At 46.4% G+C, this 24,676-nt stretch overlaps 1 protein-coding gene across 1 annotated transcript in view; it reads left to right on the forward strand.

Moving 5' to 3' along the window:
• Window positions 1-223: 223 nt before the first annotated feature.
• The window catches only part of VAX2 (ventral anterior homeobox 2), a 55,411-nt gene continuing 30,958 nt past the window's right edge, over window positions 224-24,676 (forward strand). The window contains exon 1 of the mRNA XM_083757165.1: window positions 224-1,070. Coding sequence (XP_083613291.1) covers window positions 761-1,070 — 310 coding nt within the window. The 5' untranslated portion in view covers window positions 224-760. The remainder of the gene's footprint in view (window positions 1,071-24,676) is intronic.

The raw sequence follows: 24,676 nt of genomic DNA on the forward strand, positions 1-24,676 counted from the left end.
CTCCTCCTCCTCTTCAGCGCCGGATCCCTCCCACCTCCCCACCCCCACCCTCCTCTGCCCGCCCCCGCACGCCGAAATTCTCTCCACCCACGTTGCCAAAGACGCATCGATCTCCCATCCGCGGAAGATCCAACCTGGAAGGATGTGAAGTGCAGGGGGGGGGGAGAAGCCGGAGGGAGGGGGAGGGAGAGGGAGGGAGGGCTCGCTTAGCTGCGCTCTCGCCTCTCGCGCCTGGTCCTCCTTTTCTGCCTTTGCTCATCAGAGGGAGACGGAGGGAGAGAAAGAGAAAGAGGGAGAGGGAGAGAGAGAGAGGAAGGAAAGAGAGGGATGGAACCGGGCGGCCGGGAAGCTCTCGCCAGCAGGCCGGACCGGTGAAGTTTGGCCGGGGCTGCCGAGCCGAGGGGCAGCGGCAGTTCCAATGGGGGTGGGGGCAGCTCAGGAGCCTGGATCCGAGCGGGGAAAGTTTTTAACTCTTCGCCTGCCCGATTGACATCCTTTGGCTCCGCACCTTTTCCTAAAGGAGAGCATTCCCGGGAAAGCAGCTCGGAAAAGGAAGAAACCAGTCGAGGCGAGGGGTTTCTGGACACCTCAAGACGGGGAAAACTGGGGGGCAGACCCGCCTCCCAGCACCATGCTGCTGCTGCCGGCCTGGGTCGCCTGGCTGGGCTTCCCGGCCCCCGATTGCTGACCCTCCACTTTCGGGGAGCGCAAACGGGAGGCAGCAAGAGGAGCGGGGGAAAGTGGAGGGGGCAGCCGGCGGATGTTCCATCCCCGGGCCGGGGCGCCCCCAGGCATGAGCGATGGGGGGAGCGAGGCTGGCCGACGCGCCCTCCTCCTGGGGGACCCCGGCGGCGCCCCGGAGCGAGCCCGGGACAAGGAGGCGCGCGCAGGCGCGCTGGAGAGCGCAAAGTTGCGCGGAGGGGCTCCTGGAGGAGGAGGAGGAGGAATCAGGGACCTGACGGCGGGGACCTCGGCTGCCAGCCCCGGCTCCTCCAAGGAGTGCGCCCCGGAGACGGAGAGCCAGCCCTCGGCGGGCGAAGCGGACTACTGCCGCCGGATCCTGGTGCGAGGTAAGGGAAAGCCCCCCCCCCCCCGACTCGCGGAGGGGCGCGCGGCGGCTCTTGTACCCCGGCCTTCCATCCGATCCCAAACCCAACTCCTTCGACCAAAACGCACACCTGCTGCATGTATCCCGACCCACCCACCGCGCGGTCAAGATCTGCCTCCCCCTTTTCCACATCTGTCGCCACAGTCCGGCTCCAGAGACTTCTTCACCCAACCCCACGTTGGACCCTTTTTGCACGCTTCCTGCTCCACCTGTTCTTTTTTTTGGGGGGGGGCATTTTAAAAACCAGAACACCTCTGTCTTTCTGCAAAGATGCGCGCCAATCCTTCCATCGCCCTCCAGCCACACTCTGCCCCCCATTCCTTCTCCCTCTGCCCCTCTCTAAACGCTTCCTGTCCTTTCCCCCTGGCTCTCCAGACCCCAAACCCCGCTGTGCGTTCGCTTCTCCTTGCCCCAGCCTGCTCCGGCTCCCTCTCTGCTGCCAGTCTCCTTCGCCCTCTTGAGACCCGGCCGGGTCTCGGCTGCCCAGTTCACTGTCTCCAACTGTGGCTGGGCAGCAATTGTATCCCCCCACCGCCCAGCCAGCCACCTAGCCAGCCAGCCAGCATCTCCCTTCCCCCTCAACATCTCACACTCCTTGAACGCTTTCCCTTCTCCAAAAAAGCGTCGTCCCCCCATGAATCCCTACTTTCCATCACATCCCTCCCCAAATCTGGCCCCATATGCTCCTTTCCAGGACCCTCCCGATGGAGCAAGGAAGGGGCACAGCTAGCGACAGGAGTCCGATCGCATGGTTCCTGCTAAGGGCGCGGGTGGGGGGCTGATTTGGGCTGGAGGTTTTCTCTGGAGCGGGTGGGGGGAGGTTGGGACATTCCAAGCAGGCAATGGCACGGGGGTGGCATTTGCAACAGAAGCAGCAGATGGAGGCGATTTTTTTAAAGGGAATCGGTCTTGCCCTCGTCTCTCTCTTTCTCCCCGGACCTGACCCCTTCCCCCGGAGCTGCCCGTCTTTGGGGGGCAACGCGTGTGCGCGCGTGATAATGATTCCAGGTGGCTGCCTTGGCTGGCAAGCTCTTGTCGCAGGAAAACAGCGTCACTGCAGCACCAGCAAGTCAAAAGCTATTTTCTGCCCGCTTCTCTCTCTCGAGCACACACATCCAGCCCTGAGCTCTTGGAAGGAAGGCAGAGGCTGAAAACGTTCCCCTGGGTTCCCTCTGCTCGTGACCCTCCCCGGCTCTGCCCGCTCAAAAAGGGGCTCAACCCTTTGCCCAGGTCTTTCGAGGATGGGGACGGGATCCCACAGAAAGGGGCCTGCGCAAGGGGGCGAGAGATCCTTTCACTGGAATCCAAGCCAGATATTTCAAGCTGTAAATGCTTCCCCCGTTACGAAGGCCGAATTATTACCCTGTAGACGCACAATAGACTGGATCCAAAGGCAGCACAAAGAATATTCTCTCAATTCAGAGCTGCTTTTGCTGAAGATGGCAGTAGCAGTTATGCAGGACTAAAAGAGTCACACAGCCAGCAATTTCTCTCTCTCGATTATCTTTCAATCTATTGGTCTTGGGTGTGGGGGTGGGTGCGTGCGTGTGTAAATCCTAAAAACCATGGCAATCTTTATTAGATGCACGCCATAAATCATAAATCTCTGTCTTGGTTTGGCTTGTTTTTTCCCCATTCTTTCTCTCGTTTTCCCCCGATGCTTATCAGGTATCCTTGTTATGAGATTTAGTCTGGAGGCGCGTGAATCTTTTTCTCACAAACACAACATTTCAGCTACATTTGCTTTATTTTTTACTCGATTGACCCGTCCTTTTTTCCCCACCCGCCCGAATCTAATTATTTTCGTTTCGTGACGTTTCGTTGTTTTTCTCCTTCGTTGCGTTTCGTGATGATAGATAGATGAGTTGTTGTTGTTTGTCGAGGATCCACGGACTCCTCTCGCCCACAGTTGCGCTCAAAGCAGGTGGGCAAAATTAAACAAAAAGAATCGCGGGTAATAACTGAGAAATGCATCCATGCAACTTCTTGGTTTTCTTCCGAGGCCTTCCGAGGCCTCTGGAGACTCTCGGAAAGAAATCTCGGGCGGGCTGCAGGCCTTGCGCCTGGCGAGGGCCGGCTGGTGACTTGTACAGCAAGGTCCGGATCCTCTCTGGAGTTGGCCCGTTGATCTTTGCAAAAAACACCCCAAAGGGCTGCGGTGGCGGAGGAGCCATAGCCAAGATGCATCCCCAAGAGAGCAGGGAGGGAGGGTAGGAAGGAAGGGAGGAAAGTCAAGGGCCGAGAAAGCCCTCCTTGTCTGCTGGGCCTGAAAAACCACGGCCCTTCATTGTTTGAGTTACTGCCGGATTTTGCGCCCTAGAGACATCAGTCCTTCCACGTACATGCACACGCCACACACAACTGTTTATCTCCTTTTGCAACGAGGCCTTCCCAACGAAACCTCAAAATATTTGAAGCGAATAGGCGTATTCTCCTTGCAAAGATTTTAAATATGTTTTTGCAACGGCGGGAGCGAAAAGATCGGAGACCTGCCTAAAGTGACGACCGACCCTGTGTCCCTCTCAAGCCCGCCCGCAACCCCTAAGTCTTTCTGGCACCCACCCAAATTGAAGAGGAGGAACAGGCGGGAGAGGCTTGAATTCTGCAGATTTGAATTGTGTGTATGTGTCTGTGTTAGAAGATAATTTGCCCCTGAGAGACTGGTACGAAGCCTGGGCCTAAACGGCGAATATTTGCAGAAAATGCCACAGAAGGAGAAAGAGAAATCTGGGCATTTCTGCTTCCTTGGTCCTGCCTATCCCTTGTTCTCCCGTCGCCGTCTGGCCCACCCAGCGAAGCCCCCGGCCATCTTTTTTCCATGGCGCCCTCGCTCTCATCCGTTTCTCTTTCCGTTTCCCCAGCTTAGCCTCGAAGCCTGCGCGAATTCAAGGTGGTTTTTTTAGAAAGATTTCCGCGTCACCGTCTCTTTCTCCGTCCTCCTCGCCTGCTTGCTGGGAATATATGGCTGATGCGTGTTTGAATTGGCGGATGGATGGAAGCATGGCTAGATAACCGTAGAGCCATAGGTCTGAAGGCAAGTACTGTGCGTTGCGTTTGTACACACCGCCGAGTCACTCTCGATGGTCAAACAGGACGGATCCACGCGGCCGTGCAGACTCCCTGACATTTGCACGGAGAAAATTGCAAAAAAACAAAACAAAAACAAAAACCGTGGCGCGTTCCAGAGTCACTGCGAGAGGAACGTGCATTATTTGTTTAAAATAAGTGATTGACTTAAATTCACACGCGCACACATATGGAAATAAATTTAATAGGCAATAGAGAGAGAGGCTCGCTTGTACCCCGAGGCCTGGCCGTTTGGCACGCTTTGTTTGCAGTTATTTTCAACGGGAGTTGAAATCAGCTTAGATCCTGATAACCTCAAATGGGTGTTAGGATCTGGTCGGAAGGGGCAAGATTCAGTCGGATTGCCCAGGCGCTTGGGCTACTTTCGTTGGTTTCGGTGGGAGAGTCGAGTGTCTCCTATCGAAATCTACGCGAAGGCGCTTACTTTGCGGCTGGATCGTGCCCTGCTTTGGTTAGGTAGCTTCCAGTGCAATTCTGCATGTGTCTACTCAGAAGTAAGTCCCATCGTTTCCCGATAGGCTCTTTACCCTCAGGAAAGCGTGGGCGGAACTGCAGCCTTCGCATTATCTAACCCTGCAGGGTGCGGTGGCTTTTGCCAAAGATAGTATTTGTTCCACTGATGATTTTATTAGTTTGTTTTTTTAAAGTAGGATTTGTATATTTGTATGCGTTGCTCACGTAAGAAAGCAGAAGGGAAGGTGAGGGAAATGGCAGAGGTTTGAGTTGACCTTCGCTGTCATTTGAGGACGCAATCGAGGCTAAGAGAAAACAGCTTTGAAAGTCATATTGATTCTAGGGCACCAATCCACCGGGAAGGTCTCCTGCGCCAGAACCGGTGGAAGTAACTGCGCTTCTCTGCGCAGGAGATCTTCCGCGCTGACCTGCCCAGAGTTAACGCTCGGATCCCTTACACTGGAGAAACAGAGAGGAAATCTGGCCTTGCTCAATAGAGCAGTTATAAAATATAGCTGGTTGCGCAAGGGGTGTGTGTGTGTGTGTGTGTGTGTGTGTGTGTGTGTGTGTGTGTGTGTGTTTGTATTCGTAAGCCTCCCTTGCACCTTCCCCTTCTCTCAATTTCGCTCTCCACCTACATGTACGACCATTTGCGAGAGACAGTTGTGTAACCTAACCTCTTAGGCCCATGATCTTTTTATGTAAGTTGCATTGAAACGCGCGCCTACATCCTCCTCCCTGAGGTCCCTGAGTCTCGCTCACCTCTGTTTTCCCCTAACGCGGAGGCACCTCTTAACTTTTTCTCTAGAAAAATGCCCTAACCACGAACTAACCTTCCTTCTTTCTCTAAGGCTTCCTCTTTTAGTTCCTCCCTTTCATCTCTGAAAGACCCTTGTTTAAAAGCCACCACACGTCCCCTGTGGTCCCCTTTCCCTACTCATAGAGAACAGTGATGATGATGATGATGATGATACAGTAATAATAATATTATACAGTAATAATAATAATACAGTAATAATATTGTTATGTATATGACGTCCATCTGACTGGGTTGCCCCAGCCACACCGGGAAGCTTCCAACACACATATATTCTTAGTAGGACCCCCACTCTCCCTCCCCCGACGTGGTCGGTCAACAGATGACCTGCTTCTGAGGGCGTCTGGCCTGGCTCTGGCATCACACACAAGGGGGGGGGGGAGAGCGCGGAACAAGCCGAGGAGGCCTCTTGTATGTTTCAGTTTCATCATGTCAATTTCGCCCTAGGACCTTATGGGGAGGTGGGGTTTGTTTAGTTTCCGCGAGACACATGGCTTTGTGTAAGCGCAGATCTCAAATTTTGCATCTTGCGGGGGCGGGCTGCTGCTGCTGCTGCTGCTGCTGCTGCTGCTGCAGGGAATTTAGGGCGGGGAGGAAAGGGGACCCGAGTTTGTGTGTGCGCGCGCGCGCGTGTGTTTGTGTGTGTTTGCGTGCCTACGTGTGTGGAACTGGAGTGTGTTCCAGGGTTTGGCCTTATTTTAAAGCTGACGTTCGGAGGATGCACCGGATACCTTGAGAGAAGCCGGGGTCATCCCGAGGCCACCGGGACGCTTATACTACAAGCTCCTGCGCTCCCTTGCCAAACACTTTAGCAAGCAAAAGCCTGGACGCTCGTTGGGTTGGGACGTGCCTCATCAGATCCTCATCAGCCTGGCTTGAAACTAACTTATCGAGACAGATTAGGCCGGTAGGTGGGTCGGTAGGTAGGCAGGCTGATTACTGCACAGTGGAATTAGAGGGGGAAACGAGGGTCTCATTGGTAGCTAGAATCCGCACGGGGCCAGCGGTACAGGCCGCAAAAGAGCCGGGCGGCTCTAAGTACTTCCAAGTCACACTGATTTAAATGAGAGGGTGAAGCGCGCGTTGAAATCCCAGCCGTGGAAAGCGCTGAGCTCTGGGTGGATCGGGCCCAGTGCTCGCTTGCCAACAAAGCCAAGTGCATTCGCCTACTTACCTTGTCTACAACAGGCCCCCCCACCGCCCAGGACACGAGATGAGGTTTTATTTCTGCTCCAATTGTGTGCTATCTGCCGTGTGTAAACAGATCGGTGATTTATTTGCAAATATCTAACACTGCCTTGGCAAGGTTTTGGGTGCGGGACACACGACTTCTTTCATTTATATATAATTTATAGAGGGCCCGTCCTATATCCACTGGCGTAAATCGCTTACAGTTCATAACTTTAATATGTGATTTGAAAAAATGATAAAATGGAATTATTTAGGCCTTTTAAAATCACACACCACGAAAAGGCGTTTGAAAGTCTGTTGATTTCCTTCCCGTGGATTGTGGCTGGACTGGACTTTACATCCGAGGAACCTAGCAGTGGTAGGCCCCTGGCATCCAGGAGACCCTGCTCACGAGCCCAACCAGCTGGATCGGGCCCCATCTTGGTGTCGGCCGAAGTGGAATAAAGGAACAAACCCTAATTCTGACCATATAACGATTTCTAGGGCGCTTTTCTCTGTTGCGCCAACGCCTGACCCTTTTCAAAACCTGCTTCCAGGCGCCTGCGGTGCCATTTTGAGGACGTGGAGCCGCGTTTGCTCTTCCAAACAAGCAGCCAGAGGCCTTCGTGGACCATTTCTCCCACGCCACTTGCCTTCCCAACTCCTCCTCTCCGAAACCGGAACGCGCTTCCCTTTTCCTGCAGCATCTGATTTTGATCCGGATTGCAAAAGTTAAAGGAGAAATGAAGAACCGGAGGAGATTCCGCTTCGCGCTGTCAGATTTCCTCCATTTTGCCGCAAAGGCTCTGACAAAATGGAGGCAAAAAGGGGGTAATTCCATAAAAAGGACCCGGAGAGACAGTCCTAATATCCCTTGGGATCAATGCCCAGAACTCTGCCGGATTGTGATCAAGGCCCGAGCGCGCAAACGCAGCTCACAACGCTTTTACGCAGAGAGGAAGACCCACTGATTTCGGTCTTAGATTCACTTTCAAAACCACCGCAGGTTTATATGTGTGTATCTGAGTGTGATTTATATTTATAGCCTTTTTTGGCCTAGCGACTCTAATACATGATCACTATGTGTCTAACTGCTTCGGTCTCAAAAATCGAGATTTGATGATGTTTTCCTTTCCGAAATCCGGCCTGGAATTTTCTTCGGGAAGCAAATCCTCTCTCTCGCAATTTCCGCCCCTACTTTCTCTCTTTTAATTCCGATATAGATTCCTTTGTTGCTGCTTTTGTGAGAAAAATGGAAAATTCTTGCGGATTCGGGGGCTAAATGTACAAATTTCATATTAGCAAATATACACCGGTGTCCCGTCCCCACCCCCAAACAAAAAGAAACCAAAACACTCGGGGCGGATCTGTCCTCGAGGCCTGCTGCTGAAACCCACGCAGGGAACGGCGTAGCGCTTTTGCGCAGTAATTTCCGCCGGGCTTGCGGAGACCTTCCCGCTCGGTCGCTTGAGAGCGCCGCTTCCTTATTTATCTCAGATAATATCATGAATTTCATATTTTTATTATTGCCTCAACTTCGAAAACTGTGTAACAATAGTCACTATTAAATGATAGATCCCAGATAGTGTATTTATTTGTTTTTGAAATGATATGAAGTGTGCATGTGTTTGTGTGTGTGTCTCTGTGTGTATGTATGTGCGCTCCTACTCCTTCCTGTGGAGAGATTCTCCCCCCTAACATGCTTTGCGGGGGGGGGGCGCGAATTGAACACAGTCCAGGGATGCAATTTATCCAGGGATAAATTATTGGGCGTCACCGAAATAAACAGGAATTCACTGAGACTCGCTTCATGCCTGCCTTTGTGGCATGAAAACAGAGCTTTAATTATTATCATTTATTTCGAAATTATTATTTTTTCTATCTTCAAAAACTGCGGGTAACTGCTAAGAGAAAGTCGACTCCTCCTCTTCCCTCCCCCGTCATGTTATAACTGTTTTTATTTCACATTTACAAGGGCACTATGAATATTTCTGGATAATTAATACACCCCACTTTTGAAGACTTTTATTGAGTGATCCAAACGCAGCAAAGCAAAGAACCAAGCGGCTAGATATTCCTTCGGAACATAAAGAGGTCCAGTCCAAGATCAGTCAAAAGGATGGGGATATTTTCGTGGAAGCGAAGAGGGCTGATAGCCATGGGTATTCACATGTAATCAGAACCGAATAAAATAAAATTTGGTAGGAACCTGCCAGTTACGACTTTGCTTTTTAATATACACCAGCAACACCCGTAGCGGGGCAGTCCATTGCCTTATCTTATACTGTATTCCCATGTGCCCGTGTATGTAATCATTATATGGATAAATTGTGTGTGCTGAGAGAGAGACGTTATCTATCTATCTGGTGCTGGTGCAACATGAAAAGTGCTATACATATGAAAATGCAGGAAATTCTGTAACACCGCGCTGGTAGATAATATAGACGTAGCGCACACACGACCTACAGGGTTCGCGCACACGTATAATTTGCGAGCACAATTCTTCAGACGAGGCATCCACGCAGAACCGAAAGGACCCGAGGCACAAAAATAAGCGCCAAGGGGGCCTCTGCCCGGTCCACGGACTCGTCGGGATCTCCCGCCCTATGGCCTAGCCCATCTCCCACAGAGGAACACCGGGGGCTGAGGACCCGTATCCTGCAAATCAGCTCTCCAAACTCCAGAGCTTCGGCTGGACTGATGAAAAACAGATACCCCCAAGAGTTTGGCGGTAACTAGAAAACGACATATATTTATTAGGGCAGAAGTTTTCGGGGATCTCGTTCCCCTTCGGTCAGATACAAGAGCCGAGCGGCGCTGGGAATCTACAGGCTCCTCGCGGGAGAGAAATCTTTTCAGAGCCCACTCTAATCTCCAGACTGTAAACTTGTTTTAACAGGCTTGAATCTTTAATTTTGATATTGTTGTCGCCCGCCCTGGGGCCTGATGGTAAAAGACGGGGAAGAAATCCATCAAATGGCGTTATTATTTATTTATTCATATTAGGATTAGGATTATTCACAGGTGCCACGTACCACGTTCTGCATTTGTAAGAACTCCGTATTTTAGTGTGGCAGCCCCTGCACTTTGGAACTCCCTGCTTATTGATAATCAGGCAGGCGCTTTCTTTGCGTTTTCGGCGGCTGCTGAAAACATTCCTGTTGAGACAAACCCACCCGGATCCTTAGAAAGTTGAGCGGAGTTTTAAAGCGGCTTTTAGTCTAGTGTTATTTTAACTTTTTGAAAGTTTCATGGTTATTTTAAATAACAAAACTGCGGTTTGTTTTTAACAATCAAACGATGTGTAAAGCTTATGAAATTTATATTAATAATTATAGAGATAATATTTGTAATGATAGATAGATATAGATAGATAGATAGATAGATAGATAGATAGATAGATAGATAGATATAGATGATGGATAGATATAGATAGATGATAGATAGATAGATAGATAGATAGATAGATAGATAGATAGATGATAGATAGATAGAGATGATAGATAGATGATAGATGATAGATAGATAGATAGATAGATAGATGATAGATAGATATAGATGAGAGTGGTTCAACCCTTTCCCCTTTCCCTTTCATCTGGAAATATTACTAGAGTTTCCTTCCTTCCCAGAGAGGTGATTTCGATCACAGGTGGGAAGGAATAGAGATATAATAGACGACAGAAGAATAAAACAGAACCCACAAGCGAGGCGCCCTTTTCGATGCGCGAATACGTCAAGATACGGTCCGCTGTCCCGCCACGTCCCTTGTTTTTTCTCGAAAGCGGATGCACTTGATGTCTCTGGACTTTCTCCTGAAAAGTCCGATGAGATCTGGCTGGCCGTTGAAAGGGCCTGTGGATCGAGGCCTTTGCATTCTCCTCCCCCTCCGGCTTGAAGAAATCTAACTAGATAGCTGCCTGGGTTTTTGCGCAGCGAGCGACCGCGTCATCTCCTCGTCACGGCCCCGATCCCCTGGAATGGCAAGATCTGCTTGCTAGGGGAGTTTTCCCATCACCTCCCTCGATCCTCGGCTTCATCCGCCTCCAGAAAGCGGCCCCACATTTCTCGTTTGATGGCAAACTGATACCGGGAGAGAAGAACGAGGGACAAATCCAGACAGGCGGATCACTAGCTTCCAGCGAACGGTGTGGATGTGGACAGGTACCTGCGAAGGTACCAAGGCCGCCGTCAGAGCTGTTTTACTCCACGGACCTCCATTCCAGGAATTTTGCATTTTTATTTTTATTTTACACAAAGTCTGCCCAGCGCCCGCTGCGCTAAGCGGCCCCTTTGCCCATAAAATACTCGTGTGTGTGTGTAAATAACACACGAGCTGTAATTTATCAATCGATCGATCGATGTTTCCCTCCTCAAAAATCAAAGTTTTCACTGATCCTTCGGCCATTACTCCGAAATGCAAATTCCTTATTGCGATGGTTGTGTTTCCCACCACCGAGAAAAAATACCTCGTTTCTAGCGCAGAAACCATTATTTGGTTATTAAAATATTTGTATACCGCTGGGTCATATCACACACACACACACAGGCGATTAACAGCAATTAAAACATCAAACCATGAAATAAGACCAGAAAAAAAATTAAAACATCAATTAAACATTGTGGAGAGATGTATTTTGAATTGTCTGCCCAGGCCTGATGGAAAAGAAAAGTTTGCAGCAGTCAATAATAATAATAATAATAATAATAATAATAATAATAATAATAATACCCCGCCCATCTGGCTGGGTTTCCCGAGACACTTTGGGCAGCTTACAGCGCATATATAAAAACCTATAAGTTGGCACGATAAAGTGGGATAAATCCGTTTCCTTCTCCTCTGTTGTTACCAACCGATAGATCTCCCTAGAATTCGCTGGGAAATATCAGACAAGCTTTGCCGCCTTCGCGGTCCTGCGAGGGGAGAAAACTGCGCGACCATAATTCCGGTTGGACAGCCGAATCCAACCCGTTCCTGCGCCCCTTACGCTGCCTCCATTCCCAGCGCGGAGGAAGAACCCGCCTCCTTTAAAAATTGGCAACAATCGCAACGTTTACTCAAAAGAGAAGAGAGGGAGGGAAAAGGAGGAGAGAAAGAGAAGCCAAACTGAAAATACTATTGCGCCATCACCACGCACGAACACTCTTGGCGCCCCGACTTTTGAAAGATCTCTGTCTGGTTCTTGGCCCGGGGTGGGAGTAGCGGATTCACACGTGCGCCCGTGACCCTGAATCTGGCGCATTCCCCCAGTTGGGAGACGATGGCTGCCGCTGGGTCGTTTCTAGTCCACCCCCCCCCAAAAAGTGCATTTATGGTGAAACGGCTTCCGGAAATTTTATTTCATTTTATAGGAAGCGTTTGATAAACGACCCTTGGGGACGCTGGACTTCTCTGGGGTATTCCATCACGTGTGAAGCGCACCATTCAAATTTCACTCCCCGCTTTACAACTTCCTGATATATTTGGGGCGAAGGGGAGTGTCACCGAGAAAGGAGGTGCGGGTCAGCTCGCCAGGCCCGATTTTATTTTATTTTTCAGAAGGGCGTGGGGAATCCTCTGAGCATGTGCAGCTTGGCCTTTTAAACTCGCTTAAATTATAGCTCCATCATGACTGTGGGAATAAAAAAAGGGGTCGGTTTCTGCAGCCCCGAGGTCGAATACATTTCCTTTGGAATTAAGAGCCGTTGTGTCCCTCTGCAACAGTTGCAGGACAGGAAAATATGTTTTAAAAGGAAAGATACTAAAAGGAGCATCTGTAGCTATATGTGCATTCCTGGCTGCAAACCGAGATGGCAAAAACGCAGAATTCAGGCCGCAACTGCACCGGTAGGCCTGGCCTGGAGTGTCCGTCCGGAGCTGCTGGCCGCTGCAAATTTTGGAAACGGCTGGGCTGCGAGGTCCTGAGTCCAGTCCTGTTGTTGTTTAGTCGTTCAGTGTGTCCGACTCTTCGTGACCCCCTGGACCAGAGCACGCCAGGCACTCCTGTCTTCCACTGCCTCCCGCAGTTTGGTCAAACTCATGCTGGCACCTTCGAGAACATTGTCCCACCATCTCCTCCTCTGTCGTCCGCTTCTCCTTGTTCCCTCCATCTTTCCCAACATCAGGGTCTTCTCCAGGGAGTCTTCTCTTCTCATGAGGTGGCCAAGTCTTGGAGCCTCAGCTTCACGATCTGTCCTTCCACTCAGGGCTGATTTCCTTCAGAATGGATAGGTTTAATCTTCTTGCAGTCCATGGGACTCTCAAGAGTCTCCTCCAGCACCAGAATTCAAAAGCATCCATTCTTCGGCGATCAGCCTTCTTTATCGTCCAGCTCTCACTTCCATACATCACGACTGGGAAAATCATAGCTTTAACTATACGAGTTCAGTCCTAGGGAAGAGTATACGGTAAAGGCCCCGACTTTACTCGAAAGTAGGTGCAAGGTGGGGTGCTTCTTGTGTTTTCTTTTGACCGTCTTTCTCGTGAGCAAGCCCCCTTGAAACGAACGAGAGATGCAGAAGATGCATTTATTTAATGCTTACATTGATATAGCCCGCCTTTCCTCCCAAAGGAGCCCAAGGCGGCGAACAACCCAAACTTCTAAAAACATTGCCAGCCCAGAAAGGCAGACATGGAGGGACCTCTCCCTTTAAAAAAGTCATTGTGCAAGAGACAGATCTTCTTTAGTAGGCTGGAAAATTGAGCAGCTGGTGTGCCTCTTGCGAGGAGAGAAGTGGATACTTGATCTGACGTCCTTCCTTCACACGATCAGTCCCCTCCAGGGCGGGGCCGTTTCTGGATAACACCCAGCGCTGTGATCTGCGCCCTCGGCTCCGCGGCCTGGTCCAGATCATCTGCCCAAGACCTTTAATAGCAAAAGAGGATGCAGAGGTTGGGTCCGTCCCCAACACCAACTTCTCTGCAATATCTTGATAGTAATGCTAGCCTACCAGACAGGGTTGGTGTGAAGATCGCTCACATGAAATACGTTAAAGCTTGAGATGCGCACGTTATAATTGCTACAGCTGCAGCCCTGAAGCTCCTGCTAAATAAATCGTATTTAGCGCTGCACTGCGCGCCGCCGCCCCTCTGTTTTTCGGAGAGAGACTTGGCTCTTTCAACCGCTCTTACCAGCAAACATAAAATGACCGTTGCTTCCTGCTAGTCGCCTCGGAGTATGCAAAAAGAGGCCATGTTTTTCCAGGAGGGTGTGTGCGATTTATCTTCTTTATCTTCTCTATAGCTCTCTATATATTAGCATTCTATTTAGCTATATATTTGAGCTTTGATTCCTGCATTGCTGCAGGGGTTTGAACCAAGCGATCTTTGGTGGAGATCCCTTCCAATTCTACAGTTCGACGATTCTATATCCCACCACAATGCATCCCAACAGGAAAAACAACAACAATTGCAGCATAATAATATCAGCCACTTAAAACACAGAATGTCTCAATATGACTTACGAAAATGCCACGCCTACAATCGCCACAGGGAACTAAGCAACTTCATTTACTAAGAGTGCCCACCTTGCAATATTATATAAAGGAAAAAGCCAGCCACACCCTGCTAAAATATGAACCCCCAGACAGGCAAGGGGTATGGTCCCAATTAAAAGTCTAGCGTTTTAATCTTGTATTTTTATGTTGTGAACTGCGCTTAGGGCAGTATATAAATTTAATAATGATGATGATGATGATGATGATGATGAATAAAGAGGAAGAAAGTCCTTGCCTGGCAGCTAGAAGTGGAGAAGGATGGCTGGGAAGAGCATTCCAAATATAATAATAATAATAATAATAATAATAATAATAATAATAATTTATTTATACCCTGCCCATCTGGCTGGGTTTCCCCAGCCACTCTGGGCGGCTTCCAACAGAACACTAAAATACAATAACCTATTAAACATTAAAGCTTCCCTAAACAGGGCTGCCTTCAGATGTCTTCTAAAAGTCTGGTAGTTGTTTTTCTCTTTGACATCTGGTGGGAGGGTGTTCCACAGGGCAGGTGTCACTACCGAGAAGGCCTGTTCACTGTGGCCAGCTTCTGCTCTCCACCTTCAGAGGGGGCACATGAAGAAGAGGCTCCACAGGCACACAGGGGCTGGCTTCGTTCATGTGGGGAGAAGCAGACCTTGAGGTCCTAGGCTCCTCAGGCACACCAAAGCTTTCCAGATCAAAACCAGCAATTTCAACCGAACCTGGAAACCAGTCATTTAATTCATGCTATTCTAGGTTGCTCTCTCTAAGCAGATATAGGGTAGAATGATCAGGTTTTATATCACATCCGATATATATGTGGGGTGGAAGGGGCTTCACCAATCGAAACCTTCCGCACCTCCAGTTTGGTAAATCTGGGTTGTTGATTTTTTGACATGTACTGCTGGAACCGTGTAGATGAAGAAGTTAATAAGGTATTTGCAAATCTGCCTCTTCATGCATCTTCATGCAGATCGCAAAAGCCCCACAGTAATTTTCAGTACATAAAATGCCAGTGGACAGCATCTATTGGGAAGGTCTCCTGCGCAAGACCCATTGCTATGAATAGGAGATGTGTAGTAGTAGCACCTTCCACATGCATAGCACCCAGTGACTTCAAAGGGACTTGTGCAGGAGATGTTCCCAATCGACCATAACCAATTATTCCTCCTTACATACCACATGGAACACTTCAAGATTATTTGTTTATCGAGCATTCCTTATGATCTGTTTGCAGGGAATTAAGATATTTGCTTCTCGATGAGCATTTGTTCTGATAAGTTTGCAGGGAGGTTAGACAACAAAGAGTGTTAACTTCACACTTTCCAGTGTGGTTCTCCATCACATCCCTTATCGCAAAACTCTGATCTTTTGAGACAGCAGGTTTGTTGTGCAAGACCTCCTAATCAATGGCTGATATTCCGAGAAAATAGTGACAGTCTGGAAGCCTACGAAATTTTCTAGTTTGTAGCCAGTCTTTGTTGCGGAGTGAGCAACAAAATGTCCTGTTGTCTAGGTCAGACAAATAGCTGCAGAGGATTTTCTTGCTTCTGGAAACAACATTTGGAATCAATGGCATTTTTTTCTGGGTTGTGTCTTTAGGAATGGAAGAAGTGGAACTTTAGTCCCACTAAAATGACCTGGGTTGCTCTCTCTAGAGGTGGCATCCTTTGGCTTCCTCCAAAAATATTCTCTCTCTCCTCTCTCCTGCCCATCCAAACAAATTAGGTTAGGGGTTAGAGGCATTCTTCTTCCCCACAAGTTCATCCTTTGCACCCACATCCTTCTTATGGGGACTTGTGGGTGCTGCCAAGTCACCCGCCGTCCTCTCACTCTTGCGTTTTAAAATATTTTGTGTTTTTATATTGTATTTTTATGTTGTGAACCTCCCTGACATCTAGGGATGAAGGGCAGTATACAAACGTAATAAACAAACAAACAAACAAACAAACATGCATTTTATGGACTTCCACAATGTGAAGAAAACCAGCAATTTATTAAACATTTTCATTGTCACAATGACACTATAAACAAGAACAGGGAGGCAAGAGAAGGGTATGAAGAACATCCCAACCCAGATGCAGAGTTCTGAAAAGCAGGTGCAAAACTATCCAGCAGAAAAGAGGACAAGTCACAGAATCATAGATTTGCAAAGTTGGAAGGGGCCCCCAAAGGTCATCCAGCCCCACCCCGTGCAATGCAGGAATTTCAACTAAAGCATCCATGGCAGGTGGCCACCCAACCTCTGCTTAAAAATCTCTGAGGAAGGGGAGTCCACCACTTTAAACAATGCCTCTGTTGCTACTAGGCTGTGGCCACTGCGGAAGGATACAAAATCCAGTATTTGTTTTCAGGTAGACAGTGGCAGAAAATCACAAGCTAGATAAGGAGGATAAAGCAGGGGGTGGGAATAGATGGGGAGGCTCAGATGGGAAGGGATGTTTTGGGGCGTCAGCTGAGCAAGGAGTCTGATTAACAGGTGGCAAGTTGAGGGACTGGGCCACATTCTTCTTCTTTATTTATACAGAAGAATCTGGAGGCAACTGAGTAACAAGATAAAATGCAAACAGGTGTAATCAATGCTGCAAAGCCACCTCAAAGCAACAGCATGCAATGATAAATTCCTTTCCGCCCAAAATTTTTTTTTATTAGTTTTTCAACAAAGTTTTAAAACAAACAAACAGACAAACAATACAAACAAACATAAATCTTCACTCTATTCAAACCAAACTTCAGTAACTTTGTTAAGTGACTTCCTCGTATCTCCCTGGTTGAATTTCAGTGCAAATTATTTTAACGGTTTTCCAACACCAATATTCTTAAAAAATTAACTTATTCATTAACATCTTTCTTTCTTTTCAATTCAGCATTACATCATCTTAATTCATCACTTAACATATTAAAATCCCAGGCCTATCTGGTATTTACAAGCTTTTTCAATTAAATTAACTTAACATGTTTAGCTAAATAATCTTTAAATTTCGTCCTTTCTTCCTGGTAGTCCTCCTCCTTCTGGTCGTGGATTCTCCCAGTCAGGTCGGTTAGCTCCAAGAAGTCCACCATCTTCATCTGCCAATCTTCCACTGTTAGTATTTCTTGTGTTTTCCAATTCTTAGCCAGTAAAATTTGAGCAGCAGTTGTGGCATACAAAAATAATTTAACATCTTAATGCTTAATGCTTCCTAGGATGCTCAGCCAACAATACAAGTCCTGCCCCCATCCTATTAAAAGATGTGGAGAAGCTAACTTAACCCACATACGAGATTCTTTAGCTATGATTCCTGCATTGCAGGGGGTTGCAATGACCACTGGGACCCCCTTCCATCTCTACGATTCTATGATTTTATGAAAAGCCCGAGAAGATGAACATATCTTAGCCTGTTGCCAGGCTTGGAGTCATCACTGTACTCCTTTTAGTGCCTGCTTAAAACGTTTTTGCTCTCAGCATGTAAAACTTATGTTTGCTTTATTTCTTTTTGGCTACTGCTGATTTCAATAATCTTTTCAATATTTTAAAGACCCGCTTTAACAGCGCTTTAGCAATATTTTTCCTGTTTAGTTTTATGTTCTTGCAAACCACTGAGAGGTATTTGACATGTCAGAAGTAGATACACTTTGTTAAATAAATAAAACTAAATAAAATAAATGGCGGCGGTGGGGATTTTCAGTTAGTCCAACCAGTTTTGAGTGAAATTTGAGGAGCAGTCTTTGTTTGGGAGATCCTTGGGGGGGCAGGAATAAGAAATGGGAGGAGGGAAGTCAAGGTGGTGGAATGGAAATGAAATGGAAAACTCTCTAAATTTCTTTTGAGGAGATGAACTGAGAGCCCTTGAAGGTGAGAGGAAGCTAATATTTCCCTTGAAAGGAGAAGGAAAGAATCTGGGAATAGTTCGGGGCGGAATATTGTGAGATAGTTGGCGTATGAACTTGAATTAAGTTCTTGTGCCTGTTTGTTGTTTCTTTTACTGCACATTTTAATTGTGAGGTTTGCTTATGGAATTGTTTTCTTGCTTGCTTTAATTATGCACTTTTTTGTTAATTGGTATTTTATATTTGTAAACTGCTTAGAAGCCCCTTTGGCACTTCAGGAGTATATAGAACAATAGTCTGAACAAACGCAAGTCTGAGAAAACACACCATGCAGAACTGAATATCTGAAAGCCCACCCTTATTTATTTAGTTCATAAAATCTGTACGCTGCTTGATTGTCAAAAAGCAACAACAACCAAATCCCAAAAAAGATAAAACAGTAAATAATAATAAAAAAACACCCCAATAATTTGAATGAATGAATTTTATTATTTTGGTCACAGACCAGTTCCAGCCCACATACAATATCAATAATTTAAGGCTTTTGGAAAGCTAAAATAACAGTAGACTGGAAACAGATTAAAACTCACACCAACTTTCTACGTACATAGGTGAGCAGGCTTGTCTGAACAAAGATGGGAAGTTCAGGATGATGGTGGTGATAGCAACCTAGGAGAGGCTACTGTTTTTGGCGGCGGCTGAGCTGTGGAATTTCCTCCCCCAGATGTCTGTCTGGTGCCTAAACTGTACAGCTTTAATCATATTCCGAAGATGCACCACTTCAGCCTGTCTCTTACTCCTGAGATAACCTATTTGTAGAGTCCACCCAGTGGCGTAGCGTGGGTTGTCAGCACCCGGGGCAAGGCAAGTAATTTGCACCCCCTAACCCATGGATTTTAGCACTCAAGTCTCTTCCACTAGATTAGCGCGCGCCCCCCAGATGTTGCGCCTGGTGCGACCGGCCCCCCCTGCACCCCCCCACTACACCACTGAGTCCACCTTAGTCTTCCCATCGCAAATGGTTTTAACGGCTCTTAATCTTGTATTTGTATATCGTGGCAACTCTACCTGGGACTTTATGGAGAAGGGCGGGTAAGAAATCAAAATCAATAATAATGATGATGATGATGGACACTTGAAGGTGCAAGCACATGGCTTGAACCTTTTCAGATCATCTGCCTCTTACGAACTAAATGTTGTCCCTAAACCCAAATCCTTGTGGTGTGCCTCTCACTGAGACAGAAAGATGTGTCTGCCTCAAATAATTCCCTATGCTCACACACCCTCCAACATTTCTCTGATGAAAATAGGGGTGTCAAATTAATAATAATAATAATAATAATAATAATAATAATACCCTGCCCATCTGATTGAGTTGCCCCATAAACTCTGGGCGACTTCCAATATATAGCTATCTCATTGAAAAAATCCCTTCCCTCTACATGGCTGCCTTCAGATGTCTTCTAAAGGTTGTATAGTTACTTATCTCCTTACATATCTCCCTGATTCAGGGGTTGCATAACTCCATAGCCTCTGACATTTCCCCGAAGAAAATAGGGTCATCCTAAGGAAAAGCAGGACACTGCTGGATCAGATCAGAAACCGGGGCGGCTTCTGTAAATCTGGTAGTGTCCCTGGAAAATAGGCACACTTGGAGGGTCTGTGTTCAACTTGCTAAGGGCATCTCTTTCTGAACTCTGAAATCTTTGCAGTGAAGTTCTGGTGGGGTTTCCAAGGCAGCTTATGAAGGTCTGATGATGAATAAATGGGTTGTGTGCCACGCACACCGCAGTTCACTTATGTAATTGTTGATTTCTTCCCGTAAGAATGGCTGTCCCCCATAGCTCTTGAAAGCTGCGTTTATCAATTATATATCTCCTTCAAATCGCATCAGATTTTCCATTCGCAGAAACCCTACCTCTCTCCTTTCCTCAGCAAAATTACCTCAAATGCTCAGCTTATCTTTTTCTGTCTCCCTAGACAGGCCGGGCCATCAAACATAGCTGGAGACATTTTGCAAAGGCGCAGATTTGTATCAGTAAAAATCTTCTGCTTTTGCAGCGAACTGAACCTGGGCAGATCTCATGTGGTGTCTCTGTTCATTCTGAAGCTTCGGTGTCAATGGCTTCAATGTACACACCTCAAATTTGCACAAGGCCCTCAGTGACATTTGTAAAGGAGCTCCACCTGCGTGATTTACTTACACGGCTTTGTTTCTGAAAGTTTTATAAACAACTTTTAGCCTGGTGCTGTTTCCAGGACTGCTTTTCCTTTGCACATTAAAACTTCTTCTTTTTTGGCAGCAGATGAAACCTACTTCCAAGTAAATGGGCTTAGGGGCCATATCTGGTGTACTTTCTCCTGCAAAAGTTCTTTCAAATGAGTGGGAAAGACAGAAAAACTCAAGAGAGTTCCTTCATGGCTTCATTTCCAAAGAGCTTCAGGAAAACCATTATTTGGAGTTGCAATCATGAATCAAAAACAACTCCTGTATATCAGGATTGGATTGGATTGGGTCCAGACTTTGCTGTGCTTAGAGTAGGCCTATTGCATACCCTCCAAGTGTCCCTCTTTCTTTCTTCCTTCCTTCCTTCCTTCCTTCCTTCCTTCCTTCCTTCCTTCCTTCCTTCCTTTTCCTTCCTTCCTTCCTTCCTTCCTTCCTTCCTTCCTTCCTTCCTTCCTTCCTTCCTTCTTTTCTTTTCTTTTCTTTTCTTTCTTTTTTGGGCTTCCCCACCTATCTGATTTTCATTTTACTTCACCTTTAGCAGTTTACATATATCATAGTTTCGAACCATCTTTTTTATCACACTTACAAATAATACTATTTTAAAATACACTATCTTCTACTTCTAACCCTACAGCCTAAATTCACTTCCAAAGCTATTCTAAGATGTAAATATGAACATATTTTTTCAAATATTCCTTAAACTTCTTCCAATCTTCTTCCACCGTCTCTTCTCTCTAGTCTCGGAGTCTCCCAGTCAGTTCGGCAAGTTCCATATAGTCCATCATCTTCATCTGCCATTCTTCAATAGTTGGTAAATCTTGTTTCTTCCAATTCTTCACTAGCAATATTCTCGCAGCTGTTTTCCCCCCTCCCTCCCAGGAGGGTTGGAAATGGCCAGGGCAGGGTGCGCTGCGTGAACCCTCCCCGCAGCCCCCCTCCCCGCTGTAGGGTGGCTGAGGCAGGGGGCAGACACAAGCCCTCAAAAACGCAGCACAGAACTTGCAGGCAGTCTGCCCACCGCCTCCCCCTTACGATACTATAGTAAAGGTCAAGGGGACCCCTGACCATTAGGTCCAGTTGTGGCCGACTCTAGGGTTGCGGCGCTCATCTCACTTTACTGGCCGAGGGAGCCGGCGTACAGCTTCCGGGTCATGTGGCCAGCAGGACTAAGCCGCTTCTGGCGAACCAGAGCAGCGCACGGAAATGCAGTTTACCTTCCCGCCAGAGCGGTACCTATTTATCTACTTGCACTTTGACGTGCTTTCGAACTGCCAGGTTGGCAGGAGCAGGGACCGAGCAACGGGAGCTCACCCCATTGCAGGGATTTGAACCGCCAACCTTCTGATCGGCAAGTCCTAGGCTCTGTGGTTTAACCCACAGCATCACCTGCATCCCATATGCAGAATGTAGGCACCCTATATATAGAAATGAGCAAACCAGTGATATTTTAGGGAGCAGACTAGCAGGCGGGGCCCATGACCTACATCATAGGAGCCTACACAACACACAAACACTGTTGCTGTAGGTAGGTTTTATTTTATTTGTTTTTTATCTTATAATTTGGAAATGTACATCCAGGTTTTTCCCCCTTTAATTTTTTTTTGGGTAAGCTTTATACCTAAATCTGGCACTGACGATGCCAGTGTGTGCGGGAAATCAAACATGGGAGAAGCTTCTTCATGTAGAATACAATGTTCCTATTTTCATTGGAGAAATGTTTTTTGGGGGAGATGCTATTGAAACTGCATCTTAAGAGCCACTTCTGAGGCCCCAGTTAGCTGCCAGCATACAAAGACAACTAGAGCGAGGAGCCCACAGAACAGGACCTTTTTGCTGGTGGCCCCACTGATCTGTTATTTGATTCTGCTTGAAGTTTGGCAGGTTCCTTCTTTCTATCGGCCTTAAAATCCTTTCTTGTAATGGCTAGTCTGCGATGGTGCCTGGGTGTTTTGGTATGGTCATTTCACTCCATGCTGGTTTTAGAAATATTTAGGACTGTTTTAAAATGTCTGTTTTCAGCTTGCTTTTAAAAATTGTATTATGGTTTTTATTTGTGTATATTTTTGTAATCCACTTTGGGTAATGTTTAATTTGAAAAATGGTCTACACACACACATATGTATATGTGTGTGTGAATAATAATAATAATAATAATAATAATAATAGGAGTTAACAGGCCTACTATTTTCAAATACTTATTTAATGGCATCAACGAAGTGCTTTACATAAAATATCTCAAGGTCATTTCACAATAAAATCATCAGCTGTAAAACGATTACACAGCTTCACACGTAAAAACAATTATAACAATTTAAAAACAGAAACTTTTCATTGGTTAAAACAATTTAAAAATAATTTCATACATAAAAACAATTAAAAAAAAACAAGTTCGTATGTAAAAGCAGTTCTAAATCCAGTACAGAATACAGTTTGAGATGAAGAGCTCCACTTCAAAGGATTTTGGGGAGGCGAGCCATCTTCTAAGCATGGCAAAATCAGGACCCAACCCTTTATCATTAATTAGTTGTGGCTACCTTTCCCCCAAAGAACATATGATATGCCTTGAATGTTGTGTTAGAGTGAAGATTCGAATCCGTATCTCTCAAAGTGCAGCACCATTAAATCCCACTGGCACTACAAAATACCGGTACATTGCCATTGCATACACAGAGATAAATATGTGGGGCATTTTCAGAATTCACACATGCCCCAAACAGAAACAAAAGGCGTTCTGCTTTCTAGTGTCTCCTACGAAAATGGCTCTTTCCCACAATCAGTCCATCAGTTAATCAATGTTTTTATTGTACAGCATCACACAATTGTCTTCTTTTAAGAATAATAGATCTGTCAACTGAGTCCAGGGCCTTTGCAATTCAGCATCTCAAAACGAGGACAAATGCCAGTAGCATACAACCCACCAACATATTCCTCAACTTTTGCTGCTGAAAAAAATCCCTTTTATCTGAGAACAGAGAAATCCTGGCACAGCCAAAAGGCCATATCAGCGAGGAATGAACCCCATGAGGCTAAGGAATGCAGATACAGATCAATATATTCATCAGCAACTAAGCCCAAAACTCCCACCAAACACGATATTATTATTATTATTATTATGAATAATAGCGACAATAGTAAACTAATCATTTTTATACCTGCCAATTTTTACCTCGGAATCCATTCTTCTGAAGTCAAAATGAACTAAACCATTTTAGAAACCTGCCCAATCTTAAATATAGGAGGTAAAATGTAACTCGCGAGGTAGACGTTTAAACATTTTTCTTCTTTTTCCAAAATATAAAATCTGGCTCACCACGGAATCTGATTGAAGTACTGTCAAGTTGACAGGCCTGTTTTTCAAAGAGCGTTTTAGTTTTCATTATCCTTGGCTCAACCAGAATTCCTGCAAAAAGCTCCTCATCTGCTCATAATTTTGTGGATCTGCCAAAAGAAGGAAGAAATGGATATAAGTTGCTCCTGTAGATCATTTCCTTCCCAAACCTTCCACAGTTTAAATGAATAATTTGCCTATGGTTATAATGAAAAAGGTGTCCGTTTTCAGGCCTGACATGTTTCCAAGGAAGGATAAGAATCATCTTAGGAGCTAAACTTGAACCTCTCCAGCAGTTTGGTTGTTTCCTGCATCCAGAAATGGCAGCCCCTTTTTCCAACCTCATGTTCACCAGGCGTTTCAGACTACAACTCCCATCAGGCTACCTGGCACCTAGTTGGAAAAGGCTGGACTACGGAGCCTTATGGGAAGAAAAAGTGGTTTCAAAAACTCACCAAACTGCACAGGGTCAGTTCCTTCCGCTCTGTTTCCCATCACTCAGGAAGTAAAACCATTTTTACATTTTCAGTGTCTGTTTATGCACATACAAGATGAGCTTATAAATTGATGGATTTGGTCGGTGGTGGGGTCAAGCCCCTTTAGCCGCAAAGTTCGCAGGGCAGATCACAAACATAGGCATAAAGATACAATAAATGGAGTCTTAGATGTTTCCTGGGGCTCCTAAAACCATTGCAATCCCTTGAGTGTGTAATTTGCTGCTGGTGTGCATCAGTGTTCCCGACTATCTCCCCTCAATTATTCAATTTATTTCATAACATTTGCACCCCGCTTGATTGCAAGAAGAAACCTCAAAGCTGTTTGCAAGAAGAATAAAACATAACAAAACAAATCCATAAAACAGCAATTAAAAACATTTTTTTTTAAAAAATCAACAGTGAGCTAAAAGAAGATTAAAACATGCCAGCATATCTGGGTACACTTGTCTAAACAAAAACAAAAAAATGCTTCTAGCAGGGGCCAAAATGAGGGAGGGCACCTGCCTTGATGTCAATTGGCAGGGAGTTCCAAAGTGTGTGTGCTGCCGCATGAGAACACTGCTTTCATATAAATGAGTATTACTTGTGTGACACCTACTGCAGCAGCACAGATTGAAGAGTTGGGCACGCAGGTGGCGAGGCGATTTCACAGACATAGTGTTTCCAGGCCACATTGTGATCTTGCACGCAGGTGTTTGATACCCTGTGCAATGCAATAAAAAAA

The sequence above is a fragment of the Podarcis gaigeae genome (assembly GCF_964106915.1).
Source record: "Podarcis gaigeae genome assembly, chromosome: 9".
NCBI lineage: Eukaryota > Metazoa > Chordata > Lepidosauria > Squamata > Lacertidae > Podarcis > Podarcis gaigeae.